Source organism: Rhea pennata, chromosome 13 (genome assembly GCF_028389875.1).
Source record: "Rhea pennata isolate bPtePen1 chromosome 13, bPtePen1.pri, whole genome shotgun sequence".
NCBI classification, from domain to species: Eukaryota; Metazoa; Chordata; class Aves; order Rheiformes; family Rheidae; genus Rhea; species Rhea pennata.
The window spans coordinates 17225594-17248752 of NC_084675.1; the positions used below are offsets into that span (position 1 = coordinate 17225594).

A 23159-nucleotide genomic window follows, 5' to 3' on the forward strand; every position below is an offset into this window, starting at 1 on the left:
TTATGGCTGCAGGGACAGTTGCTCTAAGGAAAGCAATGTTTTGAAAACCTACTAAAAAAAGGGAAGTTACATTGCTTACGGTGGAACTAATGCATAAGATTTCAAAATACCCCCATGTAATAATTCTACTGTAAAACAGAAATTCATTACATTCTGGAAAGCCAGTCTGCGGAACCTAATGTCTTCCAGGTCCTGCTTTAGGCCCATTTTAGGATTCATTAAAACACTTGTGAAATTCTTCTAAAGGCTGTGAGAGTTGGTCACAGGCACTTACTCAGTAGCAGCAGCACTACATAAGTCTGTTCTGATGCTATCTGATTATTAGGCTGAGCTGATTTGGCTTTTTTTCCAATTATCAAAAATTCCCCATCTTGTAATTTTAAAACTTTAGAATGCTATCATTTTATAACATTACAGAATACTGTGATTAAATTCTTCTTGTCTAAGAATAGTGTGGAATTTCAGCTGGAACACAGTTTACTTTTCCAGTAGTTTCGCTCTGAACAAAATGCAATACAGCTTTTTTTGATTGTATCTGATGCAATGTAACACTTCAGTGTATAATAATTATTAATCAAGATGAATGTTCTCACCTAATGAAAATGGCTCATATATTCCTTCCAATCATTTTATGCACACATTAGTTTTAAAAACAAAATTATTCTTGGGCTTAAAGATACCTCTTAGAGTAACATAATCCAACTTTAATATGATAATTGAGATTTTTATATGGTACTGCAGTTGAGTAATGATGATATTGCTCATTACAGATAATGATACAAATTAACACCAAGATATTGATGTCAATACTAAAAGATTTCTGTATGCATAGCCTGCTGTGAGTGATTGAACATAAAAATATTTTATAGAGCAAATCAATATAGTACCATCACTGAATTACAAAAAGTAATACAAAAGGAAGTTAAGTAATCTAAGAGTTTCAACTGAGCAACTGATTTTCAGCTGTTCTGATTCTACTGAATATACTGTTTTGAATATCAAAGTTCAAGTTTTGGATGTGGTATTGAAGTGCATGCATTTGAAAACGTAGACCATATGTGCAGAAAATAAGGCCTAGCTCATCACAGGCAATTTAAAATCTTTGTTCATGTGCTAAGTTGTATACAAGTAAATTCTCTACCATCACCAAAAATCCATATTCAGAAGAACCAGAATTTTATTCTATTGTAGATATGTTTACGTCATGTTGGTACAGTACTTCTGTGCAATTATGAGCTTTAACGTCAGTTTAGAATGAGATATTTTCTAACTATGCCAGAAATATATTAAGTAATAAAACAAATAAGACTGGAAAACACACTGCAAAACTGTCAACTAGTGAACAAGATAAATTCAAATATCTTTCATCTCGCCTATGTGAATGACTTCAATCTTACTGTAAACTGACAAAGCTCATACTGAGGATAAATAAGTCATATTTGCTAACATTACAACTGTATTATAATTTATCTGTGAGGGTTTTTTTTGTCTTTTGTTTGTTTTTAACGAGAATTTTAATGAAGATACCTGGTAACACCCAATGGTAGGTTCTGGCTTAGAGAGCTTCTTTGGTAATGGGAAAATATGACAACTTATTAGGTATAATTAGATTCTCAGTTCTCATGATACTACTTTATGAAATCAAAAGGTTTATACAAAAAATTGAAGGAGAAATATTTTCTCATTTGGATCTTTAGAGACCTTTGGGATTTACCTTGATGAGATTCAAGCATGAACTTAATTGTTCTACTGATTAAGAGTAGACTTTGTAGAATGGAATCTATTGTTGTGAAAGACTATAAAGATTTTTTTTCAGGCACAATAATAATGTGCTGTTCTAATCTGATCTTAGTTGATGGGATTTGGAAACGAGCCTTTTCAGATGTTGAAAACATTAGTATTTTTATGATTACATCTCTACTGTCTAGAAGAATATGTATTGTAATCAGGAATTTTAGTTCCTATGGTTTGGAATAATTGACACTGTAATACTGGAATAAATGTAATTTCTTCTCTATGGTAGTAACAAAGAAGACTTAACCTTCCTTCAGACAAGCAGACAGAGGTAGTACAGACATTTCTTAATTTTTATCACTGTTTTTTAAGATCTCATATTGTGAAATAAAGCAGAACATTAAAAAAGGAAGGGTCTGAAGAGTAAGTTATAAAGTGTTTTGAACTGAATATACTGAACTCTCCTTTGAATTGTTTAGATAAGATGATGACAGAATTTAGCAGTAGAAGTCATGTTGATTGCAGACTTTCTGGCTGACTTCCAAAAAATTTCCATCTTTCAAGAAGAGTAGGAAGGGACATACATGTGTGTTTTGTGACAGGAGTTTGCATTCTGACATCCTTTTCCCTCATCGCAAGATCCAAGAAGTAGAAGAAAGTGAGGCATGCACAGTCAACAGCCCCTGTTGCTACCAGACGGGGAAGAGAGGCCAAGACATAGAAGGTTGAGGAAAAAAGGAAACTACTGTCAGGCGAGTTGTAATGCTTTAAGTGTAGGTTTATAGTCTCAGTGAGAAATACTGAAAGAGTCTGTGGTGCTGGTAAGCTGTAGAGAGCTGTGTAATAAAGGCACTGTAAAAATTAGTCTTTTGTGAAGATAAAGTTACTTGAACAACAGTTTTGGTAGAGGGGAGAACTGAAGACTGAAAGACAACTGAAGAGATGAGAACAGTAAGATGCTTTGCTAAGGGCTCATACAAGCCATCAGCATGGAGTACTGGTCAAATAATACAGAGAAAGGATCCTTGTTTTGGAAAGCTTTCTGTAGTTTTGTGGCTTCCTAAAACAAAGCAAATTCTCTCTAGTGAGAAACACACAAAGAACTATCTCATTTATATAAAATAAATTGTTTTGCTGCCAATAAACAGAAATTTGAATAAACAGGTACTGATAAAAGCCTGGGAAAGAGCAAGAAAGTAGCTGCATGAGAGTTCTTGTTTTGTCTTTCCCGAAAGGCACTTGGGTAGTCTGAAGGGCTGGTAGTCTGAACATGCAATTGTAAAAAGACAAATAGCTCTTCATTATAGTGGCAAAACAGTAACAGCAGAAAGTCTCTTTTGCTACACACATGAGCCCAAATGACGTGTGTAGGTTTGAATCCTGGAGTGAGGCTCAGTAACTAGTATGAATAACAAGTTAAATTTCCATCTGGGTTCTCGCCTCATACTTCAGTGTATCTAGGGGAGCTCAGGTTGCATTACGTACCCCAAGTTATTGCCCTTGGAGCATATGAACTTCACAGGAAGTCAGAACAAGGTTTCGTTTATGTCAAAATCCAACTTCTAACATGGCAAGAACTTTTGATTAGAGAGAGAGCATAAGAAACAGCATATAGAACAGGCATTTTACTCACTGAGCATTTTAGAGTAAATTTCTGAGGTTATTTAGATCTGAACACTGGAAATAATAATAGTCTACTCACTGAGGCATTAGTCTTACTTAGAAAGCACCTGACTACTCATAGCTACCTAATGCTCCAGCACACAGCAATATTCCTGTGAACTGTATGAATATTGTGTGCCATCCTAAGAAAATCAAGCGTGTAGTTCAAGCCGTTCAGTGAAGTAGTGTTAAACCCACAAATAAAATCCGTGAGCCTGGAATGGCAAGTGCTCTTACTGTGAAGATTTAATACTGCCATTAATGTAGATTTTGCTGTGCCTGGAAACGTCAGGAATCGGGACCCCACACACCTAAGAACTGCTCAAACAGGAAGCAGAGTCCCTGCCACAACAGAGCTCTAGTCTTTGGTATTTCATTTATATTCTACTGTAACTGAGTACACATACAAAAACTTGGTAGAATTAGCACTCATTCTTGATACAGGCACGGTGAAGCTTCACCTCACATTTAGTAAGCTGTTTACTCCAAGTAAGAATGTTTGTGCCCATTTGCCCAGAGTTAAGACATGCATTGACTTGGAACATGTTGCAGCTAGTTAGCTCTCAAAGGCAATTCAGAATATGGGGTCAAAGAAAAGACTCTTCTGTCTTTAAATAGTGCCCTGCAAGTGTCTAGACAGTCTGTGTGAAAAGCTGTGGTTCTGGAAGTATTTCAGGCTTGGAGCTCTTAAACGGCTGTGAAACAATATTGTTCCAGAAGGGCTGTCTCTGATCTTTCACTTGTGTGTGAAGAGGAATCTCTGTTTGCCAGATTCCCACAGAGAAATAACTGGACAGCATTGCTGCTGCAAGGCTGTGCAGAAGAAATCAACAACATTCACCTTCTACAGTCTGGGCATTATAATTAGAAAGACAGCAACATGCAAAGCAGTACGCTTATAATTGAGTGCGCATGTTTTGGGGGAGGGGGAGAATATAATGACTATTAGAGCATGCTTATTTGGAAATGAGAAATATTTGTGGGTTGGTACATTGTTTTTCCCTTGTTTTTTTTTTTTTTTTTTTTTCCTTTTTTCTGAGGCAAGATTTTAAAAACTGATGTCATGGAGCTTGATAGTCAATAATTAGTGTCTTTTTCTTCTTAATTACATAGTGATGAATGTCATGAACTTTATTTTCTGACGTAAATCCTTATAATAAATTGTGATGGAATACAGGAATATACTAAAATGAGCTTCATATATGTATTCAGTTCAGGCAAGAGCCTTGCTGCATCTTAACCAAATACAAAGGGTCTGTCTCTTTTGTCTGCAAACTGCCGAAACTCCTTTGCAGCCAAAAGACCTCTCCCTAATGCAAGAGGTCCTGCTACAGTTGAAAACAGGCTTTTATTGGAGAAGAATCTGAACCACAGCCCATGGACCACTTTGCTTTTGAGTATCTCAAGGTTATAAGCATCTGTGTGCACAACTGGCTGCAAATAAGTATGAAGTATGTCACTGCCCAGAATGGTACTATAAAGGTGACCAGTTCTGAGCTGCCCTACTTGTGGCTTTGATGTGCTTGAAGCCTAATATAAACTGGGACTATGCTATCTTAATTTCTACCAGCAATCCCAAAGACTTGGACAGTTGTGGGAGCCTACAGGGATACAGTGGCAACTGGAGGTGTGACGTAGGAGGGATCCCCCTCTGATCAGTGGGTCTGAGGAACTTTTAACTTTAACATGATAGTTTTGTACTCGTTCCCCACAGTCTGATCTTCAGACTGATTAATCCCAGTGTAGACTTGGTATACCTGTATTGTGTTATTGACTAGACAGGCTGCGATGGAAGATGCGAGTTTAGGAATTTTGGCTTTTTTGCTACTCTATTGACTTCAGAAGTAATAAGGAAATTATTTACTGTATTAATTGGTAATGCAAAAAAGTCTTTTTTTCCCTCTCTTCTCTAAGCTTACATTAGTAACAACTGATAATGAGAAGGGCTATGCTGTGTTCATTTGAAGGTTAGATCAAATTTAGCTTTCCTTCTTGCTGTGTGCAGGATTTTCCAAGGTAACACATATAGCCTCATTGAGATGTTCTTTCTGTAGCATTTCATTTACAACCAAAATGCTAGTCTTGAACTGTCAAGTGCTAAATGCTTTCTGAGCTGTCCTAACTCGCTGGAATTCTCTCTATGTTGGCAAATGAAATTTCAAGGACTTATTTTTGTTTGTTTTGTTTTTAAACCAGATAAGAAAATTTCCAAATTGATGATCTAGGCCATATTGTTTAGTAGTTCTAAATAGTTAAATTTGATGTTGTTTCTGCCTTTTTTATGCTTTATTATAACTGACTTCATAAGTAAAACTGGCAAGATTCGTCTCAGTTATTGTATTATTACAAGGCTTTAAGCCTCTCTTTGAATTTTACTCAGGCAAAAACAAGTACTCATTGACGTCAGCAGGCGCTTATAGGAATAAGGAAAGAATAAAAACAGTACAGTTCTGCGGATGTAGCTCTCCATCTAAAAGATGAACAACTTAATAGATATCTTCAGTAGCTGAGGGAGGACCACAAGAGTCAGAATTTGCCTGTTGTGTCAGTTTTTATTTCTTTGACATTTTTCTCGTCTTGGGTCTGGTTTTAGTCTTGCTTCCATGGCAACATATAGTGAGGCTAAAGGGTATTCCCGAGAAAAGGTCTCTTCTCACTGACAGGCAGCAGAAGGGAGTTAGAGGCCTGAGCTGCTCTTTGCAGCTGTGAATAGCACCGAAGGAATGAAAAAGATTTAAAAATTACTTTCTATTAGTGATTACCTGCAAAACCATTGGTGCAGGAGTTCAGCGTAACAGAGCATAAAACAGGTGAGTCAGACAAAATCATTATTTTATACGGATACTAGCAGGATGACATGTTAGCTTCATAGTAAGGAATTGGACTTCATTACCCAGTAAATTTTGATTGTATTCATGTTTTCCCCATGTTTGTTTTTTCAACAGCTGTTTATGTAAATTTAGCTCCAAATACCCTAACAGTTACGTGTCTTTTTGCATATGCTTAGCCCTTGATTTCTGCATGCTACAGACTGACTGTATTTGCCATGGACAGGAACGGAATATATTCAGGCCTCCTTTAAATGTTTTTCATTGAATTTTTTTGCTTCTTTTCCATCTGTCTTGCAAGATGCTGCATACCCTCTGCTGCCAGAACAAAGGATTTGAGAGGTCTCATTAGAATTAATGGTGTAGGTAAGAAAGGAGAATCTGCCTGGGAAAGAGGATAATACAGGCCAATTTCAGATATAGGTTTGCCAACTTCCTATACACCTGGCTGCCATACAAACTGAAAACTAGCACAATGTTGTTAAGAGAGAGGATTTTGTCACAGTTAGGGTCAGCTGAGCATGAGAAGCACTTTTTTCCTGCTAGCTATTCTGCTACACAGTGCAAGCAGAACATTATTATCATAAACGTAGATTATTCCCACAGAAATGTGTGCCAGTCAATACAGTTTATTCCATTTGGTCCCAAGTAAAATAATGTCTACCAGCAAAACCACGGTTTCCTCCATATAACTGTGTCTATGGTAGGACAATTGTCAGTAATCACACACTGGCAAAAAGCTTTCTTTAAAAAAAAAGAAAAGAAAAAAAAAAGAAAAAAACTTGTGGAGAAGACTTACCCTGAGAAAGAGAAGCATCATAAACTCGTAAGAAAAAAAAATAAAGCTTAGAAAAAGTCAGCGTGTTTCCCTGTGAAATACTACTCCAGTATATTGTGTTGAATAAACATGCGAGAGAGATTTCAAAATTAATGAGGAAATACGCCAGAAAAGCAACAGGACTACATTTTGACAGATGGCAATTTTGGGACTAGAGGGACACAGCAATTAGTCCAAGGAGCTCTGTGACTGCTTATCATGTGTGTTGTCACAGCAAGGCTGTATCCCAGGAGCCAATGTGCCATCCCTTCTATCAGTCCAAGCCATACAAACATGCCAAATGTAGCCTAAAACGAAGACTGACTTCTGCTCTCAGCACCCCATGCCCTGACACAGGCAAAATCTGGCTGTAACGGTGCACCAGTTCACTTTCTTCAGAGCTGCCAGCCAAGAAAAAAAGCTACTGTCCTTGGTTTCTTGAATTTCCTCCCTTCCACAGACATCCAAAAGTAAACGGACATAATCCGAAAGACAGAAACTACATGTGATTTTTCTTTGTATGAAGTGCTACTTTCAATATTAAAAGCCATATAGGCCAATGATGAGAAAGCAAAATATTCTCCTGGTTGGAGAAGAGTATCTGCAATTATAATGCAACTCACAATTCATATTAAAGGCAACATAGTCTTGTAATAGACCACAGCAGTGAGTCTGATAATAAAAACCGTGTTGCCTTATGGCACTAATGAAAGCTGGAGTATTAAAGCTTTGCTTACAGGGTATCTCAGCTAGAACAGACTGTGCAGCAGGCATCTTTTTCTTCACTACTGCATACAAATGATGCCTAAATAAATATTATTGATATTACTGTTTGTAATTCTAATGGAGATAGCTCAGGGCTCATTGAAACAGTAGCTGTTATTAACAACAGCAGAATAGAACCAACCTTAAAATGAAAAATGGGCAAGTTTTTATTCAGATTATTCCTTCATAAATCTGAACGAGCTCTGCATCATTACCTGTGACACTTGGGTTGCCAAAGTAACCTCGACTAGCCAGCTGATATTTGCATAGCACATGACCCTGTCACCATGGAAATCTTGTCCATGGGATTTTGCAGACATGATGCAGTTGCAGGCTTCTCAGGCACATGGCAGTGGGCAGGAGAGGAATTAATTATTGGTGAGGAATGTGCTTGCGGACAGTTCTCCTTTCTGTCAGATACGACCTGCACGAATGGACTGCAGACGCCGGACTTGTTCTCCATATTGTTTTGCTGCATAAGGGGGATCGGGGAGAGGCAATGGGAGGAAGAGCCCTTGCTGTCACAGGGTGAATTCTGGATTCTTTGAATGGAAAGTTCATTTTCTGTTCAGACTGGAGGACTGGTCAGCAAGTGCTGTCCCCTGTGAAAACAATATTTGAAAGATAATACTCATCTACAGAATGCATGTCCAAGTAATTAAACAGTAGTAGTATTTCTGTATCAGCTGATACCCCCTCTGTATCAGTTGTATCCCCTCCCAGTACCTGCCCTTCTCATTCACATGGAACCCAGTGATGTCAGGGAAGTTAGAAATTAAACTTTTTCCTGTACACAGACTATCTGGAATTCTCCCCTCAAAGCAGATATCATCTCCTTTCTGTATATTTTCAATATACAGTGTTGTGTACAGTAGCACTCTGAAGTAGATCTGGGGCCTGTTCTGCGGAACAGTATGTTCCCAAGGAGAAACTGCTCTGCTTTCCTGACAGGTACGACACACTCTCCTTAGCAAATCAAGGACCATGCTGAGTGTTAGAACAATCCTACGAGATAATCTATTTTTTCACTTTTTCTGGGTGTACTACCAACTTGTTAGATATTTATCTAAACCGCTTAAATATAATTTCTGCATTTCTTATATTTGGCCCCTACATTACTGCTTTTTCTCTCCTATAGTTGAAAGTTCATTTGTTGACAATAGAGTTTAAAAAAAAAAAAAAAGAAAGAAAGAAAAAAAAAAGATTTTTTTGAGAAATGACGTGATTCAGCCTATAATGGTTAAACAGGCTAGTGGTACACTATTTTCTCCCCATATCCTTTTGAAAATAGAATTAAGAGAGCCTCAGGATATTGGTATTTTGCTTTTGCAAATGGAGGTCCTGTTGACAACATATACACACCTCTTTAGAAGATTAAAGAGGGAGGGGACATAGCTGCAAGAGTAAGAGTTCAAGGTGATCTTAGCAGGACAGATTTCAGTGGATGAGGGGATTTTTCAATGCTAGAGAGGAGCAGTCTCACCATGACATGCTGGAAGGCTTGGGTGTTTTCAGTATGTAAACAGAGGATAAAAGGTGATTCTTTGAGACGGTGTGTGAAGAGAAAAAGTTGATATTGAACCTAAAGGGTGGAACTAATGAGAGGGACAAATGACAGATTATAGTTATAGATCACAAACTAAGTAGATGGTGTGTTCCTCTGTGCCCATCTGGAAATGAGGGATATTTTATTTATTTGCATGTTGATTGCCCTCTTAACAACACAGGATAACGCAGCATCATAATGACTGATTTAGTTTTGAGATAACATCACATTGAGATAACATTACCCACGTTGTTTGCAGAAACCTCTGCAGCCTAGATATTTGAAAGTAAAAAGACAAGGCCGGATGACTGGTTCCTTGAATCTAGAAAGCAGTTTGCCTGGTTAGCCTGCTTTCTCCTTGCATTTTTTCCTTTTTACTTTTAGATTTTATGTTGACTCTTCTAATTATTAACATTTCACAATACTTCCCTATATAAAAATTGTTCAGGGGGACACTTTGTTATTACAATTTGGTTTTAAAGAAAATCTAACATGGTGGGAGATGAAAGTATTAAATAGTATTCTGAAAATTACCATTTTTGGCTAAGATAAGTGCCTTAGCTTTATTTGGAAAAGATTTGAAGCTGCAGAAGATGAGTCTGTTTGAAGCAGAATAGGAAATTTTAAAGATGAAACTATACCCAAAGTTCCTGATGGTTTTGAGGAGTACCCTGGAAGAGGAAACGTGGTGGTTCTGGGGAGGATTCAATACAGCTAGCAAACTTTATACTTCTAGAGTCATGAAACCCATTTTAGAACATTCTCTGACCTGTAACATGAAGGCATTTCTGCCCTTCCTCTCCTACTAAGATCTATTGACAGTAACTGTTGCTCTTTTCAGACTAGTACACAATACAGGTGGACAAAAGTGGGTCTGATCCAAGAGTAGCTTTGAGATCCCAACCATAACATCCCTCCAGGAAAACATTCTTGAATAAGCTCTCTCACAGTAGGCCATCTTTGCTGGCTTTGTATTTTTTTTCCTGTTTTTGTATTAAGACTTCTTTGAAGAATTCTGAAAAATACCTGGATGTGATATGATAACATATCCAGGACTATACCTTTTGTAGAGCTTGATAGAGATAGAAGTATATAATTATTCAAAATTCTTTCTCCAATTATAAAATGGTATTCCCTAAAGCAGCTGCAAATTGTTTTAAACTGTGTTAGAAAGTTTATTTGTCTGTATTTATTATCGTTTTCTATTAGATTGAACAGATACACTCTAGAGCAGAATTATCTTCCTGTATTTTATAAAACAGCATGTCAAGCTAAAATATGTATTGATGCAAAAGTGTGCTTGAGGGAAAAGGCAAACTTGGAATTCCTTTTAATGCTCCTTCACTATTAATCGGTTTCCTCTATTGCTGCCTAGAAGGGCCGATGTTAAAATCATCAAACAGTGTATGGCTGTGCAGCATTCTGGGTTTTCTCTTGTTTTCCAGTAGTAGGTTTGACAACTTTCCTTAGACAAATAACATGGACAGTGGAATCGTTTTTCAGTTGTCCACTAACATGTAAAAATAATTCTTGATTTCAGTGCAGAGCACTGTGAAACATACTGTGTCAGTTTGAGGCCTCTTAAGGCTAAAATCGGTTGATCAGTATTAGCTTACACACAAACCCCGTAAAGGCAGAGCTACACTGAAAGCAGACAAAAGCCAACAGAATTTTTATGTCCTTTATTCCAGTGGAAACTCTTTGTAAGTTAGTAACATTCCTCTGCACTATTTTCAAACCAAGAGCCCTCTCTAATTTTACTGCTTCAAGAAATTGAATTAACTGGTACATAAAAACAAAAGTAAGTTTGATTCATTTACTTTGACTTGAGCTGACAAACACAGATAGTAAACAATATAGAACAACTGATGAAAAGTAATTTAGGGAGGCACTTTTGCAAGAAAGAAGCCCCTTTTATCCTTGCTACTGGAGATGACATTTATTTCAAATCAAACTTCAACCACTATTCAGAGAAACTCCATTAGATTCCAGGACTTCCATATGCATCACTGTACTACCATTTAAACCCGTGTCTAAACCTTTTCTCAAGTCCAGGGTGATCCATCATCCTCATTGGTAACATCTAAGCCCTCAAGCACAAACTTAGCTTAAGCTCTGTAACACACTCAGGGAAAGGTAGACCATATTCAGCACTTACATGTTCAGATTAAATGTTCTTCATGATCTGCACCAAACAACTTAATCATACTTGCATGGCAAGAAGGCTTTTAACACCCTCTTTCTCTCTAGTATAAGAAGGAATGGTTTAAATGTTCAAGCATCTTGGGAAACAAGTAGTTGCAGTCTTGGTTGAATGGATATGGACTGTTAGCAGCCATAAACTGAGAAATTCCGTATTTATAAAATATCACACAGTCTCTATAATTCAGATACACTGTACTGAATGGTATCGTACTAGTGAAGAATTTGATTAACTGGGTAAGCAAGTTGCAAATGACATTAAAATATACAGATGTTGTACCAGCTCTTCAAATTTCTTTACATTTTTTTTTTTGTAATAGCTCCATCTGGAGCCCATAGCCACTATTATTGTTATAAATTTTACAGGTTTTTTTTTGCCTTTGCCTGCTGTTTGCATTTGCAAGCTGCTTATGAGTGTCCTGGAAGCAACATCTGAACCTTTCTCCAGAGTCTTAAACTTGATACTGTAGATGTGAAAAATGAAGGAAAGGCACATTTTCTGAAAATTGCCTTGCTAAATGTGATATGGTACAGATTAATGTGGTATGGTACAGATTAAAATTAAGGTTGCATGCCCTGATTTTCACATGATGTTTCTGGTAATACATTTCAAAGGATGGGCAAATGTGTCTACTATTTTCTCCAGTTGTGTCCTACCTATGTATCTACGCCATACTATAGACTTCTAAAAGCTTGTTTTGTCTAATAGTTAAAAGATAATACAGCTGCTGCTTCTTCAGAGTCTTTACTGGATATTCTTAAAGTAATATTGACTGTATTGCAGAGCAAATCATTAATATTACTGTAAGTGTTTTTAGTATAGTTAAGTATAGTTTATGCAGTAAGCTAACTTCATAGAAGTTACTGCGATTTTGTGGACTACATTGAAAGGTCAACTTTCCTATCTCCAGTGGGATTCAAAAGACAGTGTTTTCCAAGGTTAATTTACAATTTTGTCTGAAGCTGGAAAGTCATTTAGCTTTGCAGTGCAATTCTTCTTTTGTTCTAACATTTTTTTTTTAAGTCTGGTATTTACTAATTGAGGGAACCACTTTGCAAAATTAAGGTTGTAATACTGAATTCATTGCTGCCAGCTTTCAAAATAAGGCTGACAGATGGTGAAGACATTTTGTGCCAAACATCCATTAAATTCAACTGGAAGTTGAGACCCTTATTCTCTTAGTATCTTTAGAAATCCAATACAAACATCTCCCTGTGTATTACATGTTCAGTAACAGCTTTAGGTGCCTAGTCCTCAATTCAGGCTTAAAAACATACTGTGGGAGCCACATGTTCCCAAGTCAGCATTTTGTCTCAAACTTCCGTGCCATTATTCTTAAAATATTCAATTTGTCACAGATGATAGATAGATCTTATTAACATAAAACTCTCCGGTTCACTTTCTTGTCTCAACATATCCTGTTATACTAGCAAAAAATAGTGTGATGAGGATATGAAACAGTCTCTCTGTGTACATTCTCAGTTCCTGAAGTTTCCCACTATGAAAGTGAGGAAACTCTAAATCTTCCAATTTTCAGTGATTAAATAGTGGTGTGCATTCTGCACATTGAACATTTGGTGAAACACACATGCAGCATTTCAATGCAGAACACCAAACTCCATTAAGTTCTGAAACCTCATATGTCAAAATAAGCTCCTCCGCAATGCACTGGTGAGATGAGGGTTTTTTGTTCCTTTCTCACATGTGCTAATTGCAGCCAGCTGTTAAATGTTCAGTTTTAGTGGTATCTGTAGGGCACTTTTAATAAAGAAAGAAATAAACACTCACTTATGCAAGTGAGGACCAAAGCATCAATCACAACCATTCTCTGGATATGGCATTCTCCCTATAGGAAGGCAAAAGATATTAATTGAAGACCATCACAGGTCAGATAAAAACACTTCATACTTTCAGTGAAAGTAGAGTTTTTTCACAAATATTCTGCAAAGAGAAAAAGAAATTAATCTAATGAGCATCCTGTTAGGATTAATTCCCTGAGCCTGTATTTCACTCTGCACCTCTGCTAATTATTACTTATGTATTATGTATTATGCTAGCATTATGTATGTATTATGCTATTCAAAAACCATCATCAAGACTCAGATCCCATTTTGGCAAATACTATATAAAAATTGGGCTTTACAAATTCATTAGAAAATGCTAAAATGTATTAATCTCCTTTCAAGAAGCAATTTGAGTGACATTGCACACAGCATGCCTTAAACATACTTCTGTCATTGGAGGAAAGGAACATCAAGCTTCTGTATCAGTGTATGCCTGTATTTATCAGTAGATTATCTTTCTTACAGGTCAAGGAGGCCATGCAGAGAATCCATGACCGAGGAAACATAGGAAAACTAATTCTGGATGTGGAGAAAGCACCTACTCCCCTGGTTAGTGTAAACCACTGCAAACATGGCATGTAGTCACACAAGTTAATGCATGTTAATGACCTTTGGAGAAATGTCAATTAAAACTTTTTTTGCATACTGCTTTCTTCTAACTCTATAGCACCTAAATAGCACCAGTAATCATAATTTATACTTTTAGCCTAAGGTGAAATGTAAATGTGCCAGCAGTTAATTTTCTATGCAGAATGGCTATCTGCCTCTCCAAAAAATGTGTGTCTGTAAGTCTTACTGAATTTCTGTGATCATGGTAAAACTGCAGATCTATTTCTGTTCCGGTGATGGAAAACAAATAGATGTTTCTTGTAATACAAAGTTCCTGTATGAATAAGTGAGTGGACTGAATACAAAAAGACACCATCAGTATGACTTCAGCATACCAGCAAAGAAGTGTGTTCTGATTGCTAGGCAGAAGTCAGGATGCACCTTTGGTAGGGATTTCTTCTATTATGAAATACAAAGTATAATACCAAAATACTTCCTCCTGGACATGTTCTGAAGGAAGGTATTTGTTATGGAGGTCTGTGCTCCACTGGATCTGGAGCACTTGCCATGCTAGTGAAACATTATAAAGGGTGGTAGTAAATGGAAGACAGAGGCTCACACCTAAACCTTGGCTGATTATGTGGGAAAGAACACTAAAAACAATGATGAAAAGTTGACTTAAGATGGACGCTTTAGTATGAAGTTTGCTTTCAGACCTGAAGTAGCTCTTTTTCTGAAGGAAGATAAAGGAGTTTGGAATTACAGTTAAGCTTTTACTCTAAAATTGGCCTCAAATCACTTACAAAATTCCTGCAAGGCAAAAGAAAGCGTTTGGGGACCCCACACATGGAAATTGTACATTATTTTGTAGCTGAATTGCAGCTCAAAACTGTAAAGTAGAATCCCTAACACAGATTTAATACATTTACTTCATATGTTTTCTTGATAGTGTACATTCACAATAGCCATTAGTTAGAAGGTGAGAACAATTCTGTTATACTTTCATGAAGAAGCATTCATTTAAAAATATGGGTAATTTCAGAGCATTGCTTTTCTCCATTAAAATCAGGTTGTGTTTGAACTCTCTATTTTTATTTCCAGCAGAGGCTACCAGTAATCAAACGAGGAAGGCACAATTTCACTGCATTTCTATTTTTTAAAAATGGATCCCTTGTTATGTTAGTTTTGAGATAGTTATAGGCTAATAAGAGAATCTTCTTTTGTCCTGAGAGCAGTAATGTTGGCATAAAGGAAAGTATAGTCTTGTTAATCTACACAGTTAAGCACTGACACTTGTCCAGTTAACCAGACTCTTGTGCCTCTAGAGACAAGTCAAACCGACCAGGTGAAGTATAGGTGGAGTATGGGCGGGTTTGGCACCTTCACAAAGTTCGTAATAAAGATTCCCATGTGAAAAAACTTGATGTGCTCCTAAAAAGCTATCACGAATTACTAATTTCTCCAGTTGCTTATCAGCTGTACAGGCATCTTCAGTAACATATGGCAATGCGGAATTCTCCCCACTCTTGCATTATCTAAGAGTTGCACTCTGGTTATGCTCATCTGGTCACAGGTATATTCTACCAATGTTTACATATCCACTGCTTTATAAAGGTTTCCTATTAATTAATTTTTAATATAAAACAGCTGTTTCCTGAATTTTCATGACACTAGGCCTCACGTGGGACCAGAACTCATCCATTAGCGTGCATTAAAGAATCATTTTATCTGTTTTCTGGAAGAGAAGATACAGAAGGATTCATAAACCAGAGGGCTCATAGATAGTATGAACTTCCTACACAGTTGTGTTTCCTGAGAGCCTTAATATCATTTTGCTGCAAATGCACACAAGACTCCACTTGTGCAATTGCCCTGCAAAGCAGCTTTCTCTTACGTAATTCAGCTGTAATCCTTGAGAGAACAGTTTACAATTTTAGCAGAAACTAGTATAGAGCCAACAATTATTTTTGCACAGACAGCATGTGTATTTCCACGTTACAACTACTTCTGCTTTCATTTTTAAAATCACTTTATCAGAAGAATGAAGTTGGAATAAAAATAGATAAAGACGATGTGATGGGCACTTTAATTTCCTTCATTTTTCATCCTGCAGATGGCCAATGACAGCACAGAGACAAGCGAGGCTGGGGAAGAGGAAGAAGACCATGAAGGGGACAATGAGAATAAAGAGCGCATGCCATTCATCCAGTAACGGCCAGAGGTGGCAGAAGAAAAGCAGAAGGATTGATCAAGTAGAAGGGAACCAGACTGCGAAATCTATTCTGTGCATCAGTGAACAAATGCTGTAGTACAGTGTGTGTTGTATTTGTCTGCAGTCAGCTGAGCTACGAGCTATTGATCATTGTTGTTTTGAACTCAAGTGCCATTCTCATCCAGTGCAGTATTATGACATTCCTGTGCGATACCCAGTTTCCCTATAGGAGTCCCATGGATTTTTCTGTTCCAATTTAAAAGCCGTATTAATTTTAGATAGGCATCTTTCTCATGCAAATTCCAACATTTTGTGTAAAGTTATTGTTGGGGGGGGAGGTTGCAAGTTGACAATGGTGAGAACAACAAAAAGAATTCCCCATTCAGCGCCTGGAAGTTTCTACTAACTGCAGGGAGGATTTTAAGTTTGGATTTTCAGTGTTAACCTTTTATGAACCACAGATAAAAGTTGCAAAGAAGATGAGTTTATTTTCCTCAATCATGCTTCCTCATCTTACAAACAATCCTATCTTCATTTTCAAAAGTACCTCATTTGTAGCTGTGGAGTCTGAAATTGTGCAAGAAATTGTTAACGGAGGGACTTTGATTAGTACTGTATAATGACACTAGTCATCAGCACTTGTAATTAAACACATTCATTCAAAGTACTAACTGTCATGCTTCCCTGTTCATCTTCTGAGCTATTACCCTCTAAGCTACAGGCAAAGAAGTCAGTGAATCACTTTTTTAGACCCCAAACTTTAATTGCTTGTAACCATTAGCATTGTTATTGACAATTCAACAACATCTTTTGCTAAGGACACATTTGAGTCAGCTGTGTCTGTAATCCGAAACAATTGTAAGTTCAGTGATTTTTAAATCCTGTCAGCAAGAATCACTCTTCAGTATGTGGAAATAAATTATTTTGTAGGCAGAGTTTACAGCACTGAAATCACTCATAGGTTGATCAACTATCAAGCTAGACCCGAACTCTTACAGCAGTTATCCCTTTTAAAAATTACTTTTAGGCCTTAATCCCACCAGAAATTATGTATGGGATAGCTTTATCTAGGTGAGTAGTTCTATAAAGAGCTCTGCTCCATATATCCAGTTTTACATATGTGATTATTTGCAGGATCAGGCATTTAAAGACCAGCTAGACTATCTACCTCCCACTACTGGAAACTATATCAAACATGACACAAAAAAATTTTTTCTTACCTTTCACCTACTCAAGCAGCAGCTACTCAGGTCCTTAATGGTCTTGTTAAAATAATTGTTTTAAAATGAGTGCAGCCACCCAGAGTAGAAGCACTAAAGAAACATCAAAGACATTGTATAATGCCATATATCTTTGAATTAATATATTTTTTGCAAAATAAAGTATTTCCCCAAGCATGCCCAGTTGCTCACTTAAATCTGTGAGTATCATGTAGCAATATAAGTTGAAAAAATAATATAGAAAAGTGAGGAGGGAGGGTTTCTCAGGCTTTTCTCAATGCAAAAGGAATGATGGATCCAGATGACTTTTATGTGTGGTTTTAGAGGATTCTTTCTTGGGTTTTTTTTTGTTTGTTTAATCTTCGTTGCCTGAGTATTAATGTCCATCTCTTTACACTGTGCTCATGAAGTTGCTGTTCTAATGCTAGTTAATTGTGTAGAAAGCTCATCCTGAACGAACTTCCATTGGGTTAAACAATTCAAAAATAATGAAAATTACTAACTGTTGAGAAAAATGCCAAAAAAGCTTTTGTTGAAATATTTGTTAAAACAGAACTTCAGTTTTCTCTAGATATTGATGCAGAACTTTATTATAGTTGATTTTCTTTTCATGCTGGACTTACCTATACTTCCAGTGCCATATCAGGCCCAAACAGGGACTCTATTCACAGAAAACAATGTATTCAGTGAGTTTTCCATGTATTGCGATTGCCCATTAGGCCTTTAAAAGAAAGGCCATTAAGTTTTTACCACTCATAAGCTGAAAACAGTAGGAAACGTGCCCAATTTTGTTTTGCAGTTAGTGTAACAATGTTATTCTGCAACAAACCTTAACATAACTAGGAATTTTGATTTGATGCCAAAGTGAGAATATTGCTGGTGACCTTTGAGCTGGCAGTAAAGTGGCATTCTCAAGGCCTTAAATTAGTACAGTGAGCAGAGTAAGAAACCAGTTCTTCTGTTAAAAACCCACAGTATGGGTGGCCCTACGTTCTCCTTCAGGACAAACACAGATGGGTGATCTTGGTCATGGCCACAGACATCACAGAGGCAACAATCCAACCAAATCATTTTGGCTAGTTCTTTCTGGTTTTGTTAGTAAGGCAAAAATACTCTTCATGCTCTTTCATAACAATTTTAGGGCCATTTTCTAATCTGCAGAACATCAATGCAGAGACTTGAGGTAACTGCAGGGAGTACAAAGGAGAACTTCTGCGTCTACACAGCTACAACACAGATTAGAATTGCAATCACCAAGCTGAGTTCTACTCAGTTTTAGCAGTATTAATATGGAGGTTTCATAATACATGAAGGTTACTCCTGAAACAAATGGAAAATTTTCAGGTATCTGTAATGGAAGTCGGATTTATGTTAGCAGAGTTTGGCCTGCAAGCCCTAAATACTTTTCAGAATACCATGAGCATTAGCATCACTTATGTTTGAAGTGGTAGAGGGCATGCTATACAAAACGATGTGGTGAGATTATTACTACTGAACAGGTCTTACTGCAGTAGAATGAAGATTTGCTTTTACCACTTACTAACACTGTTGTTTAACCAGCTCTTAGACAATTGGTTCGTTTCTTCAAGTGCAACAAATTATTTCTCAATTTGCCTTAAAGGAACTGTGAAAGTATTTCTTTAACTTAAGCCTGATTAAGTGAACTGAAACACTGTTTAATTGTATTTGTTGCTTTAGAGCTTTTGTTATATTGTGCCTACAAAGCAAATTATGTTTACATAAAAATATAAATAAAATATTGAGCATAGCATTATCCTTGTTTTACACATTTCATTCCAGTATGATGTTCACATTAGCAATCGGACTTGGAATTGGTTAAGACAAAAATTTGAAGGCTTCATTTTCCATTTTTATCACAGAGGGATATAAAAAGAACTTTATTATTATATAGTACACTGAAATGGCTGACTAGGCTGTTGTCTGTTAATGTTACAGCACATTAACAATTTAGATATAAAATGTTAAACATTATAATTGTTTTTAAAAATACCAATTTAATGATCTAAGAAAATTCAAAACATTATGTAAGCATCATTTGTGAAGTGTTTAAGGAAGTTTATTTTGATATGCATAAACACCAGTTTCCAGAATTTCAGCACTGGGAGATAGCCTGACACATAAGTTATCCTCATCGAGAAAATTCCTTTCAGAAATGAAGATACCCTAAGGGAATAACCTCAAAACGGAGTCCAAAACAACCACCACCAAATTAATTCATAGACAGCAGGGAGACATGACTGGCTCCGAAATCCAGCTGTCCCTGGGTCTTAGACCTTTTACTTAGGGCTGCAGGGAGGTGGTTCTATTCACACAGGATGCAGGATTACGTTGCCTGAAAGGAATTATTACCCCTTTTCTGTCAAAATACTGAGCCAAACTTCACAGGTCATCTCACGTTTGTACCTGAGTATGTGGCTTTAAACGTCTCCCTTCATGAAAGGAAGAAATGGTTCAATAAACTTCAATTTAGTAACTAAATAAAGAGGAAATGTCAGCTTTGGTTAACTCCAGTTTTGCAGGACTTGCTATAAAGCCTGTAAAGTTCCTGGAAAATCTTAACTTAAGTTGTTGGTGGATCTGCCATATAATCTAAACGCACGTATAAACACTCGCTGCTTGTGAAGAGGAGTAGAGTAACCCTCTGCCCTCTGTTTTCCAATCTTATTAAGCAAATAATGATCAGTGCATCAGCCGTCACAGGGCCAGGATAAGGCTGGAAGCAAACAGCTATAGGCTTTTGCAAACTGTGAGATTCCTTACTAAGCTCTGCCTTTTACCAGCTTTCCCACTGGGCCATCCGTCCTCGGCTGTGACACTGCCTAACACAGGAGCCGCTGCCAGGCAAGCAGAGACACAGCAGGCTGTAACGGCTGGCAGAGGAAATGCAAAAATCATTTTAGGATACTAAGTAACCTTGGTTTTCACCTCATTCCATTTTATGGGCTTCTCCTCTCGTTTTCTGAGAGTTTAGTCATTAAGCCAAGTGGATTTTCCCAGAACAGACTCTTCTAGCTGCTGATGTGACTGGCAGCGCACACAACACACTGCACACCTCCAGCTCCTAACGAATCGTGAGGGAGTGTCTGGCAACCCCTAAGTCCTTCAGTGCAAGCCAGCATTCCTCCCAGTATTAATAATCAACCCGTTCACTACAAAAAAAGCTGAAACTACCAACAGGCTAGAACTGATACCTGCAGCCCCACTAATCAAACAAAGCATCTTTTCTCCAAGTAACTTTTAACATCTAGGCTGACATCCTTAGGAAAATGTTCTCTTTTGTGCGAACGGGTTAGAGCTGCAAACGCAGCTTTTTCTCCTTAGTCTGGGCTGTTGCACTGACTCCTCTCCCTTGATCCTAAGCCATCGCTTTTATGTTTACCTGGGCTATCACTGTCAGTCGCTCCTGCTGCAAATGCTGTGGTTTTCTGAACGTTGGCTACATCACTGCCAGTTGCAGCAATGCCATGCTGGGCACCCCCCACCAGGGAGTTCTTCAGAAATTGGAAGGTGCTGTGAGAACAGTGCAGATGATGAAGCCAGATGATGAACATATAAAGAGAAATTAAGTATGCACCTCTGCCCAAAAGTGACGAAGGAGTAGAACTTGCAGTTATTTGTTGATTTATTCCTATGTTTTACATATATATAGTCACCATATGTCTGATTAATAGGTATTTGTGGCACTTAGATTTCTTTTCTAAGGAGGCAGAGACTCTTTTAGCAGTATTTAAAGACCATATTTGTATTCTTTAAGGATGAATGAATGAAGCTCTTTGTCAGCCAAATGTTCAGCACTCACTCTCTCCATTGTTTTTTAGGGTAACCAAAGAAAAAAAGCTGTTGTAAACATGGATATTTTCTGCATGCATTCTGATTCCTCCCCCTTTTATCTTTACCAGGAAGCATTTACAAGAAACTGTGTAGGCTGCTAGCCCAGTCAGAATTCCTTCCAGCAGCAGTAACTTCACATTCTGGTAGTAAGTTTATGTCCCCAGTTAAGGAGAGAGGGTTGGAAAACACTTGGTCTCGCCTCAGATTTGTACAGATAAGTATGCTTAGGAGAACAGAGTGCTTTTTTGCAGTGAAGTTCTCAGCTGCAGAGATACAGGTAAGAATGCAATACCCACAGCCAGCCTTACTGATTCTGTGACTATAAAGCCGCCCATGCACGCACAAAGCAGAACGAGCAGCACGGGGAGGCTACGGGCTGGCTCGTTAGGCGCACGGGGTTTCGTCACCGCACAGGCTGTTATGCTGCTGTGTGGTGGTATCCAAGGCATTCTGGTCTTGCTCTTTTTTCCACACATCACTGCAGATTTGACTCACTTCAGGGAAAGCAGGGACTGAGAGTTGAGAGAATGAGAAAGCCTGTGCGTGCCGTCGTTATAAATGTGGCTAGAGGCTGCCCAAAGGAGGCATTTGCTGTTGAGAGCTGCCCTGGGAGGAGTTTCTTGCCTGTGCCAGAGGTGGGGCTCTAGCTTCCAGCCTGGCCTGCGAAAGCTCTTCAGGGTAGAGTTAGGATTAAAAGAACGAGATAAACCGGCTGTTGGCATTGCCGTGGATAGGGGCTGTGCAAAGAAGCTGTTTAGTGCCAAGAGGGCTGCCCTGTGAGGAGTTTCTCCTGTCCACCAGAGGTGGGGTCTACATCCGATCCGTGTCGTACAAAAATCTCTTAGGATTAGGCTGTCTGCCCATCAAGACCTGCACGTTTACCAGCCCACAGAACTACCAAAGGTAGCAAATGCATGATTAGACCGTTGTGACCCACTCCAGAGTGCCAGTCTTGTAAGAAACCGAATAAATGGGTGACACAGAATGCTCAAAAATGCTGCTCTTCACAGTATAAAATGGTGCCTGGCACTAATGCTGCTGCTGCTGAACTTACATTTCTCCCTGGGGCTACTCTAAGCCACCATCCCCCACATCTCCACATACCCGTCTCACTGGGGTTTCATCGGAGGCTCATACAGCAGTCACAGCCTTTCTCTGCACCGCTTCTAGAGTCCCTGCAGTACTGGATGATCATTCTCTGGTAGCTCCTAGGAAAAAATGAATTTCCCTGAAAAATGCCAGGTCACGTCCAACTTCACCCTCCACAGAGTGGCAGACACTCCCAGTGAACTTAACAAGGTTAGACTAACCTTTTACGTAAAAGGACCTCTCTTTCCTCTCTTCCCCAGGAACTGTGGACGAGAAAAAAAAAAAAAAAAAAAAAACAGGCAGAAAAAAGCACTGCCAGTCTTCACAGTGATTGGTATTTCTCTTAAAAACTTAAATACCTGCTGTCATATGAGATCAGCTTTCATCTAGAAAGAAATAGCTGTTGGTCAAATCTTCAAAACTGACTGGAAGAAAACCTCATAGCCTAAAAAACCAAGAGAAGACTGCAACAGCCCCCCAGAGTTGCAAGTGAGAGAACCAGGTCCTCAGCAGGATACCAACATCAGCTGCCAGATATTCAAAGGGGAAGAGGGTTAGCACTGCTAGAGGGCTGCTGGGTGTTGGGGAGGGGCTGCTTGTTCTCATGGTGAGATTAGGTGGGCTTTGACCTGCCTAGAGGAGTTTTCTCTTCTTGCTTAGTGCCCATGCTGAGCGGTTGCAACTAGCCTGAAAATGCAGCTGGGCTTGGAAAAATAGCAGAAGAAACTGTTCTGCTTCAGAGGGAGAGGCAGGGGGAAAGGAGGCGACTGCTGCTCTCAGGGGCAGATCTGTCCCTGACAGCAGCAGCTGCGAAGTGCTAACACTGCCCGTGCCCTCG

The 23159-nt window shown here is 38.2% G+C and overlaps 1 protein-coding gene and 1 long non-coding RNA gene across 2 annotated transcripts in view; one reads left to right on the forward strand and one right to left on the reverse strand.

Moving 5' to 3' along the window:
- The window catches only part of VAT1L (vesicle amine transport 1 like), a 54458-nt gene extending 38072 nt beyond the window's left edge, over window positions 1–16386 (forward strand). The window contains exons 8-9 of the mRNA XM_062586523.1: window positions 13865–13948; window positions 16062–16386. Coding sequence (XP_062442507.1) covers window positions 13865–13948; window positions 16062–16160 — 183 coding nt within the window. The 3' untranslated portion in view covers window positions 16161–16386. The remainder of the gene's footprint in view (window positions 1–13864; window positions 13949–16061) is intronic.
- Window positions 7950–13403, reverse strand: LOC134146233 (uncharacterized). The gene is made up of 2 exons (XR_009959803.1): window positions 13344–13403; window positions 7950–8408 (listed from the first exon to the last, which is right to left on the reverse strand). It is a non-coding gene; the product is annotated as an uncharacterized LOC134146233 (long non-coding RNA).
- Window positions 16387–23159: the final 6773 nt, after the last annotated feature.